We start from the raw sequence: 19272 nt of genomic DNA, 5'->3' as shown, positions 1-19272 counted from the left end.
AATCATCTTCCTTAATCCTACTAAGTTACGAAGGAGGAAGGGGAAAAATATTACCAGAATCTGCTTTACCAACACCTTAATTTACTTGCAAGTCAATTAATTTGTCTCCTATTACTCAGTAGCAGTGAATTGAGTCAATATTTCAATCTGTTTTAAGCAGTAAATTAAGTCAACATTTCAATCCGTCTTAGCAACTAGCTCACGACAAAGGTTGATAACAATGAACACATTTCCCACCGTTGTCAACACCCCCTTCAACTGTATACGTAAATATTTGAGTGGAATATGGAGTATCAGAGTATGTGATAGATATGAAGTGCATTAGAAACAAAACAAAAATTGGAACCTTAAAGTTTTAAGTATCAAATGATGCGCCTTTAATTACATGTTAAACCAAAACTTACTCACCTAAAAGGGAAAAAAGGCTAAAACTTCATTTACAAAATCCTAATCAATATTACACTTTAAATCTCCCTTTTTTTTTTCTTCTTAGAAGTGGTAAATGACACAAAACACAACTCCAATATTTCACTGGTGAAGTTAATATTAATAAAATTAAGCCATTTGGCCATTTGAGATCATCAACATGATTTTTCATATACTTTTTTCGTCCGTAAATAATTGCTCTATTCCTTAGTTTACCGTTTCAAATAATCTCTTTTAAGTACTAACTGTTCGTATTTTTCATAATATTTTCTCTATCTCAATTTAGAGTGCGTTTTACTCATCGGATTTTACTTTTATCAAAATTCATCGGAACTTGTAAGAACTTATGCAAACATATACGAATTTATTTAAGTTATTAATTGGTTAATCTTACTTTTATTGAACTTAACTTATCTATAAACTTATACTCCGTACTGTATTTCTTATAATAAGTGAAAATAAAGTAAATAAAACATGACGTTAATACTGTGACAAAAAGTAAATGTATCTCATGTGATACAAACTTGTTGGTAAATTATAGGAATAGTTAATGAGTACTTTCATACCACTTTTCTTGTCTTTATCATGGATTGTATGATTAGCAGTACTATTAGCACCGTTGTTTATTTACTCATGTCACGCACCACGGTGTATTACTGTATTGTCTATATGACACGATTGACACCCCACTATTTTCACGCCTTCTCCTTTAATAATAACACAAATTAAAAATAAAACTTAAAAGAGGAAATTGTGAGAAGTCAAAACTACCCAAGTTTTTTTAATACTTCGAATGAAAGTATGGTCAAAGAAAGGGCAAGACTGACATTTAAGGAGCTTGAAAAATGAGGCTAGTTACGTTAACGTGATGAGTAGTGCTTTGATAGCATTGCGACTTTGGGAGTACATTAGTGGTTATAGGTTGATCCACTATTTTCGTATCTTATGTGTGATGTCATGAAATTTTGAAGCAACTTAAGTATATTTCCACTTCGTAACCTTTAAGGATTTCGTTGGTTATTGGTTGCTAAGTTTAGTTGAGAATATTCTATGGGTAGGGACTGGTGAGTTGCGACAATAAATGGGTACAGTAGATCAAAATACTTATACTCCGTAGGGTGATGATAAAGGTCACAAGTTGCGACAACTAAAATAGATCAGAATACTTGTATTCCGCAGGGTGATGATAAAGGTCGCAAGTTGCGACAGCATTTAGTTGTCGCAATCTTATGTGCCGGAATTTAATTTATACATATAGGCGTCACGTAGGTATGTGTCATCAATAATATTTTTTACTGAATGCAATATTTTTACTATAAAAGTATGTAAATAAGGTAGTCGATATAAAGAAGAAAACAAATTAGAATATTAAGATTTTCCTACCTTTTTTTGTAACATGTATAATAGGTTATATAAGTTAAACATTTTAGTTTCAAATTTAAATCATGACACATAATCATGTCATGTCATCATTATGACACGGCTTAAAGGTCGCATGTTGCGAACTTTATCATTTTCGTACTCTGTATTACAGAGTATGGTGCATGTAGTTATTATGACAATCAAAACTCGTAGTTATAATTGTTTTATCAGAACTATAGTAGTATTTTATGATGCAAATAATTAACGCATGATGAATGTGACATTTCATAAGTTGGTAGTCTTGGTACCGTTTTCAAAATATATTTAACGCTTATAATTAGCACCGGAATGTACTCCATATATATCAAAACCGATAATACGTTGCATGTTTTGATTCGGATATTTAAAAATTGATTTGCATACTTTAGAAGTTTGTACTCTTTGTATATGAGTGGTATGACGTACTTTGTCATCTCAATAATTCAATGAAACAGAGATTTGATTCACATGCATAGACAATTCGACATGGATCATTAAATACTAAAATTAGGGATTCATACTTGGTCCATGGCCAAATTGGCCAATGCCATGCCAGCAACACGTTACACATTATTGACTTCCCAACTTCCAACTCCAACTCCAACTATGAATTTTAATTTTTAAACATTTCCTTTGTTAGAATCGTCATTAGACATTAAGGCTTCTCCATGTCAGCATTTTGACTACTTAAATGAGTAACATGCTGACATGTAAATCTAGTACTTCTATTTAAGGGGTTGATAAAATAGGAAGCTTTTTAATGTCCTCAAACAAATTACTCCGAATACGCTAATTGTTAAAGTTGTACGAAGTCGAAGTGTTTGATACGGAGTACGCCACTTTCAAATACTCCCTCTATCCCTTAATACTCACACCGTTTTGACTTTTTACACTATTCACATAATTCACTTTGACCCTATTTTATTAATAGTATATAAAAATAAATGTTAGTATATAATATATTGTTGGCTTCATCTTAATATATATTTTCAAAATATTAATATTTTTATAAGTTTTTATAATATGTAGTTAAAGATATTGGTGGTCAAAGTTGTGCATTGGCAAGCGTGTCCAGTCAAAACGGTGCGAGTATTAAGGGACAGAGGGAGTATGTAGTACGGAGTGCATATTTTTCACAAATATTTCATAAATGACTTTCACTAGCCTATTTACGTGATAATTTGCTACTTACAGCCTTACAAGTTACTCTCTCTGTCCCTTTTTATTTGTTCTATTTGTTGTTTTAGGTCGTCTCTAAAAAAGTGTCATATATATTGTCATAAAAGATCATGGAATCACAACCACTGTACAATCAATTTTGCTTTTGCCTATTGAATACTCCCTCCATTCCTAAATGATTTTCCTATTTGGTGTTTGGGGTGGAAAATAAAAAAATGGAATCTTGTAATGATTGAGTGTAAGAGTAATGATTTGGTGTAAGAGAAAATAATAAATAAATGAGGAAAAGTAATAAAGAAATGAAGGAGATATAAAATATTTTTATTAAAGTAATAAAAAATCATAAAAGTGGGGTTGAGTGGGTGAATGGGGAAATGTGAATGAATTAAATAAGGAATGGTGGGGAAATTTATGGTAAAAAGTCATATCCAAAAATAGAAACAGGAAGATCAAATAGGAACGACATTTATAGAAACAGGAAGATCAAAAAGGAATGGAAGGAGTACAAAGTAGTACGGGGTAAAAATGTAGAATCAAGAGGAGGGCGGAGATGCGGCATGCTGTAATGTGTGAGCAAACACATCATAGCGCCAAACATGCACCATTTCTTTAAAAAAGAGTACCATTCATTAAAAAAAGAGTACTATGACGTTAAACAGAGTATCATTTCGATAAAAACATTTACCATTTCATTTAAAACAAAGTACCGGCCATTCCAATTAAAACATGTACCATTTCATTTAATTTTTTACTGTTATGTTTTTACAAAAATATAACATAGCGGAATTTTTACTTCCTCGAATCAAGAGTGAATTAAAAAATATACGGACTACTTCTTAATTGTGGTCTTGCAAAGTATAATACGCAAGAATTTGGTATAGGATAAATATAGCATTGTGTTCCCATCAGTCATCATCACCCATTCAACCAAACACGCAAAAAACACACTATACATCTATACCCTCATCACCTCATGGCCGGGTAGGAAACTCACCAAGACATCACAAGTAAATTCCCATATACCTTAAAAGTTAGGAAAATTTGTAATTATTAATCCAATCTTTGCTCGACTTTCTTTAATTAAGCCTACCTATGCAATATCTCTAAATAATCCAACCTTTATGACCCAACTACTATTATTAAGCCTAACAAGTTACTAACCTGCTATAGGCGGTATTCACCCTTACGTGACATATAATAATTATAATTTTTTTTTCCCCTTATTTTCTTTAATTGCTATTTTAATTTTCGTTCCTCTCTCCTCTGCGATTTTCTGCTTCATCTCTGCACTCCTCTCCATTATTTCTCTTCTACCTCTTCTCCACCATTGTCGATCCCTCATACGGTCATACCTCTCCATTCGAAGTTCATCAAAAATAATCAGCAATTGCTATGGCTGGGGTAAAGCAATTGCCTGTTGGATCTGGATTTTTTTCAAATTCAAGGTTTTTTTTTTCTTTCTAAATTTTCAACAAGACCACAATAACAAACATCCCACAACATAAAAAAAACTATATTATTGCAACAGCTCGGGTTTTTACGAACTGACCATCAAGGAAGCCCAAAATTCAAAATTTACCAAAAAAGGAACAAAAACGCTAAGGTTCGTAAGTTCACCTTCAATTGTACAATTTTGGAGACGAAATTTGAATGCGCGTGGGTGAAGTCACCTATTTCCACAAGAAAATCGTTGATGATGTCATGAACCAGTACAATTGTGGTTGAAGCAGCAGTAATGGAGGAAAGAGGAATTGAAACACGTTACAGAGAAGAGAAGGGTTAAGGGTTTTTTGAAAAGAAAAAAAAATCCTTGTTTAGGTGGCAAGTGATGATGACGTGTCCAATATTTTAGGAGGGAAACCAACTTTAGGTTGAAAAACGTTGACTTTGTAGCAGGTAACCGGTCATCTAGGCTTAATAATAGTAGTTGGGTTATAAAGGTTGGATTATTTAGAAATATCGCATAGGTAGGCTTAATTAAAGAAAATCGGGCAAAGGTTGGATTAATAATTACAAATTTTCCTTGACTTTGTAGCAGGTAACCGGTCATCCAGGCTTAATAATAGTAGTTGGGTCATAAAGGTTGGATTGTTTAGAAATATCGCATAGATAGGCTTAATTAAAGAAAACAGGGCAAAGATTGGATTAATAATTACAAATTTTCCTAAAAGTTAAAAGGAACAGAATAAATATGCACCTAAAAATGGTGTGATTTATGAGAGCTTCTTTAATTTCTTTATACATTTATACTCACTTTCGTTTTTATTTTTAGAGATGCACTTGTCTTTTCGGTCTTACGAGTAATACAATATCTACACTCTTTATAGTATATATTATATGGAGCACTTAATTTACTGCATAAGGATTGAAATATCACGAATCTATACTATATATATTAAAAGGCGTTTAAAAGAAAATTTATGTGACACGTGGCGCTCTTTTTATGGGTGGTTTGCTCAATGTAATCTTCATACACATTAAAAAAAATATCAAACATGGTTTCATGAGATTTGAACCCATGACCTTAAGTTTAAACAATAAGGCCTTTACCACTAAGCTATTACGTGTGTTCATGTTATCATTGCAAAAAAAAATATAAGTAAATATGAATGTCATTAATGTAGTAACCCGTGGCATCACCCGGGCCCAAAAACTAGTTCTTATTTAAAAGCAGTGTACAATAAATAGTATGCATCACGAGTAAAAAGTTAATGTAAAATGTTAGTTACCCCATTATAATGTAATTATGTAAAAGTTATTTACGAAGTGGAGTATTTGTTAGTGATAAATTTTTTGTGATAATAAAAATTACCCCTAAAAATCACTAATACGGAGTAATGTATAAAAGTAACTATGTAACCCTCTAAAGTGTTTATCCAACAAAAGAAATTTATAGTATACGAAATAAAAGTTAATAAAATATGTTGAATGTTACCAAAATTGGGTAAAAGTTACACCCATGTATACTAAATTTGTTATAAAACCTTGTGCGTGCAAAACTTTTTGTTAGAGTATTACATTTTCAACTAACCTCTTGTAGAACCGTCTAATATTTAATTAACTGTCAGACTACTATGTCAATTACAGAGTAGATAAAATGTAGATGACATAACTTGCTGAAAGATAGTAAACAAAAGGCCGTACATTGTTGCGTTCACAAATTAAAAAATGTACTTGGTTTGAAATTTCTCATTGTACTCAAATTTATTATCTGCATTACTCTATCCTAAGTAGAGGGGGAAAACTACGTAGTATTATTTTTTATTCATAAGAGAAGAAAAGCTTCAAGAAATACACGAAAAGAAAAACTGAAAGGACAAAACAAAATTAACCACTAAACTAGTTACGGAGGGGCAAGACGAGGTAAAGCTACGCCTTGGATGTCCTCTTCTATGATGCGATTAAGTTCTACAGGGGGGTTATCTAGAATGATGAAGTTATTGGCTTGTGAGACATCGGAGTTGGCTAGCCAATCGGCGGCTCGATTTCCTTCTCTATACACATGAATTAATTTGACAGTCCAATCTTCTTTTCCTAGCATGGTACGACAATAGTTCAGCTCATGGATGCATTCCCCTTGGCTTGGGTGCTTGCTGCTGATCGCTTGAACACAGGTCAGACTATCAACTTGCACCTCAAGCTGAGTTATCATCAGATCACGAGCTAGTTCTAGGCCTTGTGTGAGTGCTAACACCTCTGCTCTGAATGCCGAGCAATGCCCATAGAATGCCACTGCAGCAGACACAAACGTTCCCCCACTATCACGGATGATCATGCCCCCTCCTGCGGGGCCAGGCGCTCCTTTTGCCGCTCCATCACAATTGAGTACATACCATCCCTCACAGGGAGCGATCCACTTTATAAACTTCTGAATTTTTTGCAGTTTGCTTCCATGATTCTCCTCCCCTAGTTCTTTGAGAGAACACCTAGTTTCATTAACTCGAATTTGAATAAAAGCACCTATATCCATCGGGATGTCAGCTCCTCTACCAAACACAAAAGCGTTTCTCCAACGCCATATCCACCATAGTGAGGTTCCAAAAAACGAAGCCCATAGCTCTTCATTGCAAGCACCCACACCCGCAAGATTTATTGTAATCCACTGTTTTAGAGTTTCATGAAAAAACCTTTCTTTGTGTGCAGGACCGCCTATTCTTCTCCACACAAGTTTAGCAGCTGGGCAGTCCCGAAGGATGTGGAGCGTGGACTCTTCTTCAGCATTGCAAATGTAGCACTTAGGGGTATCAGTCATGTGACGCCTATACCTGTTCAAATTTCCAAGAAGCCTATCATGGCAAGAAAGCCACAGAAAGGCTCGAACCCTCTGTTGTATTGGAGCACTCCAAACAACATTCCAACACTCATCATCAGTAGAGTCTGTCTCATTCCGCATTATGCTAAGCGCGGATTTGATGGTAAACTTGCCTTTTGAATTGCCTTGCCAGTATACCAAATCTCCAATATCAGGGTCATCTTTTAACTGAAAACTTTGTATTTGCTTCAGCACGTCCGACGGCAAATATGGGGCAAAAATGTTCCACTTCCAACCATGGTGTTTTTCCCACATTTCCTCGACAGTGGCACCAAGGGTATCTCCAGGGATATTTTGAGTGGCTAATTCACTAAGTGGTTTACTCGTAGCCCACTTATGGTCCCAAAAAAGGGTATTGGTACCATTTCCTACGGCAGTCTTCATCCCTTCTCCCAGGAGTTTAGAGTTCTCGGTTATACCAGACCAAACGTTTGACATCCCTTTTTTTGGTTCGAACATGTCAACATCACAACGACCTCTACAGTACTTTGATCTTAATACTCTAGACCACAATGCGTTGGGTTCAGTGAGTACCCTCCAGCCAAGTTTAGTCAAGAATGCTGCGTTGGCTTGTCTTGCCGATCGAACTCCTAGCCCTCCATTTTCTAACGGTTTTTGCAGTACCTCCCAAGAAAGGAGGTGGACACCTCTTTTTTCATCATTGCCTCCCCATATGAGTTTGCGATTTTTTTTGTCAATGTCATCACAGATCGTACGGGGAATCTTAGCCGATTGCATAGAGTAGAAGGCCATTGAGGTCAAGGTTGATTTTGCTAATGTGATACGCCCTGCTAACGACAAATATTTCGTTTTCCAACCCGACAGCCTACGATCGATTTTCTCACATATATGGCTGAACGTATCCCTCGTAACTCGGCTTGTGAGGGTTGGCATACCCAAATACAAGCCCAAGTCCATCGTGCTTTCCATACCTAGTGCATTGCTTATCTCTACTTGTCTCTCAGTAGGAATGTTTCTTGAGTAATAAACTCTAGATTTTGGTAAACTGATCTTTTGACCCGAGGCTCTACAAAATCTATCCAAGCATTCATGGATAACATTGGCTTGTTCGATAGAAGCTTCGGCAAAGAGAATGATATCGTCCGCAAAAAACAAGTTAGATAACAAAGGTCCATCCCGACTTGCTCGGATCGGTTTCCATTTCTTCGTTACTATGGCATCTTCTATGGTTTGGTATAGCCTTTCCATACACATGACAAACAGGTAGGGAGAGAGAGGGTCTCCCTGTCTAATCCCCCTAGTCGGTTTAAAGCTCTCAGACGGTTCCCCGTTCCATAAGACCTTGAGTGAGGCCGTTGTCACACATTCCATAATAACATTGATTAAGAGCAGTGGGATGTTCATCTGTAGGAGGGTGTCTCGGATGAACGACCAACGCAGCCTGTCGTACGCCTTTTCAAAGTCAATTTTAATGGCCATAAGGCCCTTCAAACCTTGTTTCCTTCGCATGGTGTGAATATGAAGTGCAATATTAATAGAACTATTTGATCACAAGATTAAAATCTTCCCTTCCTCGTCATTGGTTTACTTGGTTTACATCAATTTGATTTTAAATAAAAAGTGGTTAACTGATAAGAAGAGTAGTTTTGAGGGGAGGAATATAGAGAGAAGTTGTTAATCTGAAATTATAAGCTCCCAAAACCTTATTAACCACTAATATCAACTTATATACAAGCTTTATTACAAAAGAGGAGAAACAACTAACTTCTTGATTAAGCGGCATTGCTAACCACCTTAACCATAAAAATTATCTAATTATAGATTAATATTATCCAACAAAATATTATATACGAACATTTGTTATCATATACTCCGTAACAGAAATAAAATAGTTTCAAAGTAAATTATGTGAATAGTGCAAAAAGTCAAAACAGTGTGAATAGTAAGAAATAAAAGAAATATAAATATCAACCAATAAGAGGACGTGACATAGAAACGGAACACAAATTGTCCCATAAAAGATTTAGATTCCCAATCTCAAGAGTCAAGATAGTGCGATTAGATATGGAAATCTGAATTGTGGGTCTTGTTAACTTTGTGAATGAGAGTACAGTACTATTTTTTGGGTCTTTGTTCTTTAACGGAGGGACAATCACGGGCCTTTTGTTGCTAGTATTCCGCATTGTATGTTGGCCCATTATTTGTAGGTAATTGAACGTCCTGTGGCTATCGCGTAGGAAATCTTGCATGCCATTAACCCACTGTGTTTCCCTTTCCCCGAAAAAAACCCCTCAAACTTTATCGATCGATTTTCGGCTAAAATGCAAGTATAAAATGTCAATACTCTCAAAATACGCTTGTTTTAATAGAATTCTCAATCGACGATTCAAGTCAGCAAGAAAGCAACTCTCTAATTTCAGCACAAAGCCGCAAAGGTCAAGATATCATTTCTGTTTTTAGTTTTCTGTTGTTTAGAAAACTATAAACGAAAAATTAAAAGGAATTGATTGTTTTAAGGTTTTATTTGGTTGGGAGAAATTGAAAGGAAAAGAAAAGAAAGGAAAGGAAAGAAATTAACATGATTATTATGGCTATCAGACTACGATTAATTTAATGTTCATGATTACTTCTAAACTACAAGATTCAAAAGTTTGTTACACCAAAACTGGAAACTCATAGTGATTCTGAACGTTCCTATAGTGGTTTCACTAAAGTAAAATCGACAATTTATTGGCGATTTTTCAAGACACCTACTTTTAGGAACGACGAAAGTTGTACAAAAAATCACTTCGTTTCCAAAATGCCTTTTTTTTTACAACGACATAGCTGTTATGTCTAAGGACGTCGAGAATGCTTATGTATTTCAAGGACATTCTCGTTTCCAAGATATCTTGAGCAACAAGTGAACAAATAAAGACAGTTACAAAAAACATTTTGTTGCTACTGTAACAAGTTCAGATGGTATTTAGCTATTTATCTCATAAATTAACTACAAGCCACTTTTCAAAATTGTCATTTTACCTCTATAAGTTGGACAATTATTACAATTTCTCAAATAAAAATCCAACACTAGTAACAAGAACTCTTTAACACAGCCTGCAAACCAGATCCACAGCTGGTATTATTGCTCTCCAGAATAACTCCAAAATTTCCATCCTATTCAAGTGGCTGGTCAAATCAACAGATATCTAGTCAATGTAAGAACCTCGCCCGTTCGTTCTTCGGGCAATAAAACTTAAGAACAGTCTCATCCCTTGTATAGTTGTATATCAGCATGACTATAAATAACAAAAAGACTATAGATCAAACCCCAACTTCAGCTGGCAATGAGACTGTTTGCCTCGGTATCTGAGTTGAGAACACTTCTGTCATCATCCCCATAAGCTTGCTCCGTCCTTCATCAAAACGCATATTACTGGTCTGCGCAGATTGCTCAGAATTATCAGTCTCATGAGAGTCTCTTCTCTGAATAGGATCCTCCATTCTTCTGGTACAGGTACTATCCAACCCACTTTTGATCCACGCGATATTGTTCAAATCTGTAGCTATTGAGGCTAATTCATGGCTTGAAAAGGAAGGAGGATCATCATATTCTATGAATTCAGGCCCCAACAATGAGCTTCTAGATTTAACATTAGCTGGAGTAGAGCAACATCCATGCCCACATCGCAAAGGAATAATTGGCTCACACTCAACTCCATCCAGAAACTTGGAGATGCCAAAATCCGGTTGGAAGGCATTCACCAAAGGACCCTTTACAGGCACAGGCTTGTGAATTGGTGCAGCAGGTGTGAAGTTATTAGATGAAGGTTGATACACGTTAAAAGCACCAACACGTGCAACTGGACGAGAGAGTGTATGAGGCTCTGTGGGTTCAACAAAATGAGCTACAACGGGTGGATATGCAACAATGGGCGGATATGCAACAATAGGATGATATGGAACTACAAGGTGATTCTCAAACGGAATTGAAGGTTGGTTTTCAGGTTGCATGGGTTGGTTTTCATTGACTGGAGACTGGTAATCGGACTGAATATATTGGTTAACCACCATATTTACATCTTGTCTTCCATCATAAGCCTTAAACGAATCGGTTTCACCTGAAACTGTTTCTTCGGATGATGCCTTGTTTTTTTCATAGCTGGTATCTCCTACCGACTTACCAAAATCATACCTCCGTCTCAAAGTTGAATTCCAATGGTTTTTTATAGCATTGTCTGTTCTTCCCGGTAGAAGCTTTGCTATGCAGGCCCATTTGTTTCCATGAGTTGCATGTGCTGAAATTATAATCTGGTCTTCTTCTTCTGCAGCAACAGTTTTCTCATTAAACACACAGAAAAAGAAAACATGGTTATATCTATAAATATTGGAGTAGCAGATAATATTGTAAAAGACCGCCTTGAGATGATCTGATCACTGTCGTCTATCACGTGCAACAAGATCATGAAGCTCAGTAAGGTTCCTAAAATGGATATAAAAGGATTATCTTTGAAAACCACAGAATAGGCCTATGGTAAACAGTAAACTGGTATTAATGATGGACATGCACGAACAACATTTAAAGCAGTATAAACCCCCCAACGCTTACAAAGAGACACCTGCCCTGCCCAGGGAAAGGGGGAATTGGATGCAGACGGCCTTACCCTGCGATAGAAGAAGCCATTTTCAATTGCCTATACGCTACTTAACAATTAATATGAAAATACAAAGCACAAGAAATTTGATGAAGCCATTTTCAATTGCCTATATGCTACTTAAAGATAAATATGAAAATACAAAGCACAGGAAATTTGATGAAGCCATTTTCAATTGCCTATATGCTACTTAAAGATTAATATGAAAATACAAAGCACAGGAAATTTGATGAACTATCCTAATTTTCTTTTTGAAGGAATGAACCATCTTAATTAAGTGCATTACAATTCAAAAGCTTAAGAATTGTGAATTTTGACCCATCTACTATAGAACAAGTTTTTAATTGCAAAAGAACGAGTCAAACTATGTCTAAAATGGACTGCCTACAAAAGGCCATTGACCATACATAAAGATCGAGTTAACCTATAGGGAAGACAAAAACCATGTACAATACATAAATATTCACAAAAGGATGGTCTGGTATAAGATCATAATTTCTGGAGCAATGAAATTTGTGCATAACTTGGCATGTATCATGTATGTCCCACTTTTTTTTGTTACAACGTAACGAATCTCAACTGGAGCTACCAGTCTAAGACATACACATGATATATCACATCAAATTAAACATTAACGTCATTTCCATACCCTTTTATTTGTAATATCATGCGAATCTGCACAAAATATTACACTATACACCACAGATAGGAAAAGGATCCTAATATTAGTTAGTTTTAAAGAAATTTCAATTGCAAAAGAACTTGGGGTATCCACTTCTACCAGAAATGGAAGGTAAATTACATCTACCTATACTAATATTTTAAAATAGATAAACTTACATGCCACTTGTAACATTTCAAAGACTTTATTTCACTTTTTTTAAAAAAAACTTTAGTATTCATAATCTCCATTCGTCAAATTTTAAAACAAAAAAATTTAGATGCCACTTGTCACATTTTAAAAACTTCAAAGACATATTAATAGCCTCTCCTAAAATGAGAACACTTAGTATTCACAACCTCCTTTTATTTGTCAATCTATATATCTATATTTCTTTTCATTTCTCCTTCAACTTCTTCATCATATTTGGTACCTGATCCTATCTTTCTATACACACTATTATTAATTATTTTGAAAGGAGCGATAGCATGGAAGAATTATAGAATCAACTTTTTATCGTTAGTAGATTTTCTAGATCAAGATTGGAAGAGGTCGTAACAAATATTAAGTCCAAAAAACTAATTTTCTTTTGCTGAGAATTATGCCACTAATAAGAGCGTTATACATCAAATGCTAAAAACATAAAGATTTGTCCGGGTGATTAACGAAGAATTACAAGATCACCCGCACGAATATCAGTAGATTTTTAGATCAAAATTGAAAGTCGGCGTTACAAATATCAAGTCCAAACAACTAAATATTTTTTTAAGTTAGTCGGATGCCGCTAAACTTGGCATTAGACAACAAATGCAAAAATTTATTGAAAACAAACTAAAATAAAACAAATGTTGCAAGAAAAAAGAGAGGAGAGAACTAGGCAAAGACTACTATATAACTATATTAGAAACATATCGTGCAGAAAGCAGAGAACTACACGACAACTAGAACAAGTTGTGATGAGATAAACCACATTGAACATAAGATAAAGGGAGAGTTTCTGATTAGCCAACAACATCGGATATAGTTCCTCTATCAATACAATAGAAGTATGAATAAAATTATCACGACTCAAATTATGACCAAGTGATTTTCTAATAAGCTTGACTACGGAAGAGAAATCACTACTTAAGATTTTAAATTTAATAAATGCAATTAGACAACCAATTCTTTAAAGTCCTCTTCTGATTGACGCATGACACTTCAAGTTGAATCACATACTCAAGATTGCATCAAGTTTCGTAATGAATCACCTAAGGATCATTTCCAAGGAGATGCATCAAAAGGGATAATAAACTCTACACTACCAAAGTATATTTCTCATTTCGTTAAATCCATATAAAAACCTAAAACATAGACAAACAAACCTCAAACACTAGATGTTATCCTCTATCAACTTCATGTCAAAACAAGTTCTTCAAACAGCTTAATTTTACTCGGATGAGGCTGAATCAACTGAAACTCACATCAGTTTGCATTCAACACCACATCAAACAAATGAAACCCTCTTTTATCATAAATTCCGAAAGCATAGCAATTTTGGTTGCACCCGACTAATTAAAGTAGTATAGTTGTAGCAGATAAAGCATTAGCGGAATAACAATGAAAATTTCTACCAATGTTCACACATAAAAAACACGGAAATTACGCAATTTCAAACTTCGTTTCAGCTAATTAAAGAGCTGTAAAATATGAACCAAATGATCCATCAAAAAGCAATTGGACAACTACACGCTAATCACAAACATCCACAGTATTCAAAAGCAATCACACCAAACATAACAATACAATCTGGAGGGTGGGAAAACAAAAAAAGTGAAACATTTTCAAAATTCACGGAGCGGTAAACAAAAAAGAGATCCAAAACTGATTTGAGATTTAATCCTTTTACTTTCTCTTTGAGAAATTTCTCTTTGTGAAATTTCTCTTTGTGAAAATATCAGTTGAAATTTTAAATTGTGGAAATGAAATTCTAGTTTTTCCAAACAACATGGTGTATATGAAATTATAGATTTAGGAATCTTTGGTTTTCCCAAACATAATACTTCGGAATTGGGTATGAGGATTTCAATTTCTGCATTTGAAATCCAGTATTTGAAATTAAATGCTCATTCCCAAACACTACCTTGTGGGGACATAAAAATATTATGGGATCACATTGTATGGTTTAGTAGATTTCCTAGATCAAAATTGAAAGACGTCGTCACAAATATTAAGTCCAAGAAACTAAATTTTCTTTTAATCAGTAAGATGCCGCTCGCTAAACTGGAGACACCAAATGCAAAAAGAAAAGATTTGTTCACTATAATCATAATCCTATTGAAAACAAATTAAAATAATATAAAATGATGCGAGAGAAGGGAGAGAACTAGGCAAAGACAACTACAATTGAGCACATATTAAGACAACTACACGACAACTAGAACAGGTTGTGATGAGATAAACCACAATGATCATATACCAGCGTAACCTAAGTAATAGTTTCTATTTTTGCAGGCCATACGTTGTTAGAAAAGTGCAACAATATCCTATACACGGTTCAAATACTGTTGATTGTAATATAAAGGAGTCATAGTTCATCCATCGATACAATGGAAGATGAAAAATTAATTATGTCCAAGTGATTTTACGAATAAGTTTGACTGCGAAAGAAAACTGCTACTCAAGATTTAAATTTAATAAATGCAATTGGATAACCAATCTTTAAAGTCCTCCTTTGATTGAGACATACACTTCTAGCTAATCACAGCCTCACACGTAAGTAATGAGTCACCTCAAGATTGCATTAACTAAAGCTTGTTCACAAGGCCATTTACTAAGACAAAAACATCGTGCATTGCCAAGGAGATGCATCAACATCGTGCATTGCCAAGGAGATGCGTCGTAAAAGATAATAAACATACTTTAGGTTATGGCACATGCTTCATTAACAATGTTTATTTCTGTTTTCCATCTCATGGTCAATCATACGAGTGCATGTTAGCGAAAATGCCAAACAATTAAAAAAAAACAACGTAGACGAACCATTGAAACCATCACAAAATGTACTTTACAAATAACTATACCATCTATCAACAACTTAATGTCAGAACAAGTTCTTCAATAACTTAAATTTAGTTTTTTATTAAAATTAGTAACACCCTAATACTCAAGTGAGACCTAAAGGAGCCAAGTGAAATTCACAGCATCCCATCGGCAAATTTGGTTAAATCCAACCGTGTAAACACCAAATACAAAAAACAATGAAAATTTAGCAAACAGAGTAGTAGTACAATTGCAGCAAAATAAAGCATTGGCGGAAGAACCATGAAAATTTTATCAATGTTCACATATAAAAACACGAATTAGGCAATTTAAAACTTGCGCATCAGCTAATGTAAAGCTGAAAAACATGAACCAGATGATCAATTAAAAAGCAATTGGACAACAACACACAAATCATAAACATCCACAGTAATCAAAAGCAATAGCACCAAACATACAGATTTACAATCTGGAGAGAGAGAAAAAAGTGAAACATTTTCAAAATTCAAGGAGCGGTAAACAAAAATAAGGAAATACAGAAATTACCGGAGAAAGGTTTACGCTTGACGCAAGGGTCAAGCTGATTACACCAGCGAAGACGGCAAGACTTGCCGGAGCGACCGGGAATTCCGCGGGCGATGAGGCTCCAATTTCTGGCTCCGAATTTACTGACTAGCTCGCTAAGTATGGCATCTTCCTCCGGCGACCAGGGACCCCTGACTCGACTGCCTGATGGTGCGGCGGGAGTTCTGTCGGATTCAGCGGTGGCGGTTGCGGTGGCGGCGTCGGGGAGGGTGAGGTCGTTAGGGTCTTCGGTAGTCATCGGTTGGTCACTCATTTTTACTCCTTTTTTTTTTCAATTTGGTGCTGTATCTCTCTAACCGTACCTACCTTCCTAACTGCAACTAGAGGAGAGAGAAAAAGGAGTATGGGTTGTTGTCAAAGTCGTTTGGAGAGGTGTGGCAAAATGTTTCGGTTTCCTGTTTTTCTCCCTAAAGGCGGTTTTATCATTGAAATTACCAACTTGTCCTCGTTCTTCTCCTCCTTTTTTATTTCTTCCCATCTTTATCCATTCCTCCTTTAATCTCTTGTACTCCGTATTACACAATTAAAATATGAAGTATTATCCATTGTCTGTTGGTTTGGTGATGATTGAGGCTGAACTTGGTAGGGAGGATCCCCGTGTTCAATCTCCGCAATAATAATTGGGAGGGAAATGAAACTTATCAACTCAAAACTCGCCCCGAATCTAAATTAGCCATAAAGGTGAACCGGGTTGGTACACCAAAAAAAGAAAAAAGAAAAAGAAGTAGGTTCCAAACTCTAATTAAGCATTTAAGCACATTTTGTAGATCCATCGTACTCGTGCAAATTACACCAAACAACACAATATACAGAGCACGGTAGTGTCACGCAAGTTTTAATCGTACTCGTGCAAATTACACCAAACAACACAGTATACAGAGCACGATAGTGTCACGCAAGTTTTAATCATATTCGTAATTTTTCTGGACTAAATTAAACATTTTATCAAAAAAATAATCTAACTAGATATTTAAGTTTAAAAATTAACGGGTTATTCAACAGTCACTATATAATCATACCTCACACGTTTTGTGCACACACTAAAGATTTTCGAATAAAACATATAACCGGGTAACAACTTAAATCTCAACTTAAAATAATCACTATCCCGAACTAACAAAAAAAGAGAGTGTCTCCCACACTTAATTCGTCCGATTTTAATAATGTAACATGATGGAAATTATGTGTCATAATCGATCACCCTCTGTATATTTATCAGTTATGTGTCGGGTAGAAAAATAACGGATAATATTGTGATCGTCCAAGAGGTCATACATACAATGCGACACAAGCAAGGGTCGAAGGGATTTATGGCCATAAAAATTGATTTTGAGAAGGCTTATGACAGACTATGTTGGAGCTTCATACAAGACACTCTAAATGAAATACGCTTCCCTGTAAGACTTATCAAGGTAATAATGGAATGTGTTACTACTTCTACCTTGAAAGTCTTATGGAATGGGGAGCCTACAGAAGCTTTCAAACCTTCACGGGGGATTCGTCAAGGTGATCCTTTGTCCCCGTACCTCTTTGTATTATGTATGGAAAGACTAAATCAAGTTATTGAGGAATCGATTATTGAAGGTAAATGGGTTCCAATTCGTACTAGTCGTAATGGCCCAGACCTCTCTAATTTATTTTTTGCGGATGATATTATGCTTTTTTCGGAAGCAACTATTGAGCAAGCTAGTAATATGCAAAAGTGTCTTCATAAGTTTTGCGTGGCTTCAGGTCAAAAAATTAGTTTACCCAAATCAAGGGTATATTTTTCTCAAAATGTACCTATGGAGCAACAACAAGGCATCTGTACGGTATTGAAGCTACTAATGATCTTGGAGTTTATTTGGGTATGCCAACGTTGACCAGTAGAGTTACAAGGGAGACTTTTGGATATCTCTGTGAGAAAATTGACAGGAAGTTAGCAGGTTGGAAGTCTAAGTATCTGTCTCTTGCAGATAGAATTACCTTAGCCAAGTCTACAATTTCAACAATGGCGACATATGCAATGCAAACGGTCAAAATTCCTAGGACAGTTTGTGATGATATAGACAAACGGTCGAGGGAGTTTATTTGGGGAAGTACAGAGGAGAAACGAAAAATTCACCTTATTTCTTGGGACAAGCTACAGCAACCAAGAAACCAAGGAGGCATTGGTATAAGATCGGCTAGGCAAGCTAACTCAGCTTTCCTTACAAAATTGGGCTGGAGAGTACTAACGGAGCCTAATGCATTATGGTCTAGAGTACTCCGAGCCAAATATTGCAAAGGGAGGTGCGATATTGACATGTTTGAGTCAAAACAAAATATGTCAAATGTATGGAAAGGTATTACGGAAAATGCGACTACTATTTGCAAAGGTTCAAGAATGGCGGTAGGGAATGGAAGTAAAACTCTATTTTGGGACCATCGTTGGGTATCCAATAAAACCCTTCGTGAATATGCTATAAGAGCAATTCCATTAGAAATTGATGGGGCAACAGTTGAGGAAATGTGGGTTAAGGAATTTTGCTCATGGAAGTGGACTACGTTGGCAGAACTACTCCCTCCCGAAGTGCTTAAAGAAATTGATGCTTATGAGCTTAAAGATGACCCAACTATGGGTGACTTGATTTACTGGGGAGGCTCATCAAAGGGATCCTTTACAATTAAGTCTGCCATGAAACTTATTAGAAGAGATGATATTGAACCCATGGATAAAAAAATGGGAAGCAGTATGGAAGACTCGTGTCCAACAACGTATCAAAGTCTTCATGTGGTTAGCAATGCACAATAGATTGTTGGGGAATGTTAACCGGGTGATAAGAAATCTCACCCTTGACCCAACTTGTCCACGGTGTGGGAAGGCAGAAGAGACCACACTCCACATTCTCAGAGACTGTCCTGAAGCTAAAGAGGTCTGGAGTATTGTTGGAGGTCCTGCCAATGCACCAAATTTCCGTACGAGTGGTCTACAACAATGGCTATATAACAACCTCACGTATTCACCACAAAGAGGTAAAGATGAGGAAATTTGGCCAACTTACTTTGCAACTACATTATGGTGGATATGGAATTGGAGAAACTATGTAGTGTTTGGAAGAAGTAGGGACATA

General features: G+C 35.7%; 1 protein-coding gene across 1 annotated transcript; it reads right to left on the bottom strand.

Moving 5' to 3' along the window:
- Positions 1–10211: 10211 nt before the first annotated feature.
- LOC110785514 (transcription factor MYB25) lies at positions 10212–17338 on the bottom strand. The gene is made up of 2 exons (XM_021989970.2): positions 16142–17338; positions 10212–11583 (listed from the first exon to the last, which is right to left on the bottom strand). Exons 1-2 carry the CDS (start codon positions 16431–16433, stop codon positions 10583–10585), a joined length of 1293 nt encoding a protein of 430 aa, XP_021845662.1. The 5' UTR covers positions 16434–17338; the 3' UTR covers positions 10212–10582.
- Positions 17339–19272: the final 1934 nt, after the last annotated feature.

This window comes from Spinacia oleracea, chromosome 1, assembly GCF_020520425.1.
Source record: "Spinacia oleracea cultivar Varoflay chromosome 1, BTI_SOV_V1, whole genome shotgun sequence".
Classification (NCBI taxonomy): domain Eukaryota; kingdom Viridiplantae; phylum Streptophyta; class Magnoliopsida; order Caryophyllales; family Amaranthaceae; genus Spinacia; species Spinacia oleracea.
This window is presented reverse-complemented; position numbering and strand designations above follow the sequence as displayed.

Excerpts from the sequence above, each read along its gene's own strand:
- LOC110785514 (XM_021989970.2), bottom strand. The coding sequence starts at position 16,433 with ATGAGTGACCAACCGATGACTACCGAAGACCCTAACGACCTCACCCTC. Across the intron at positions 11,584-16,141 it reads CAAGCGTAAACCTTTCTCCG|AAGAAGAAGACCAGATTATA; the intron begins GTAATTTCTGTA and ends CTGTTGCTGCAG.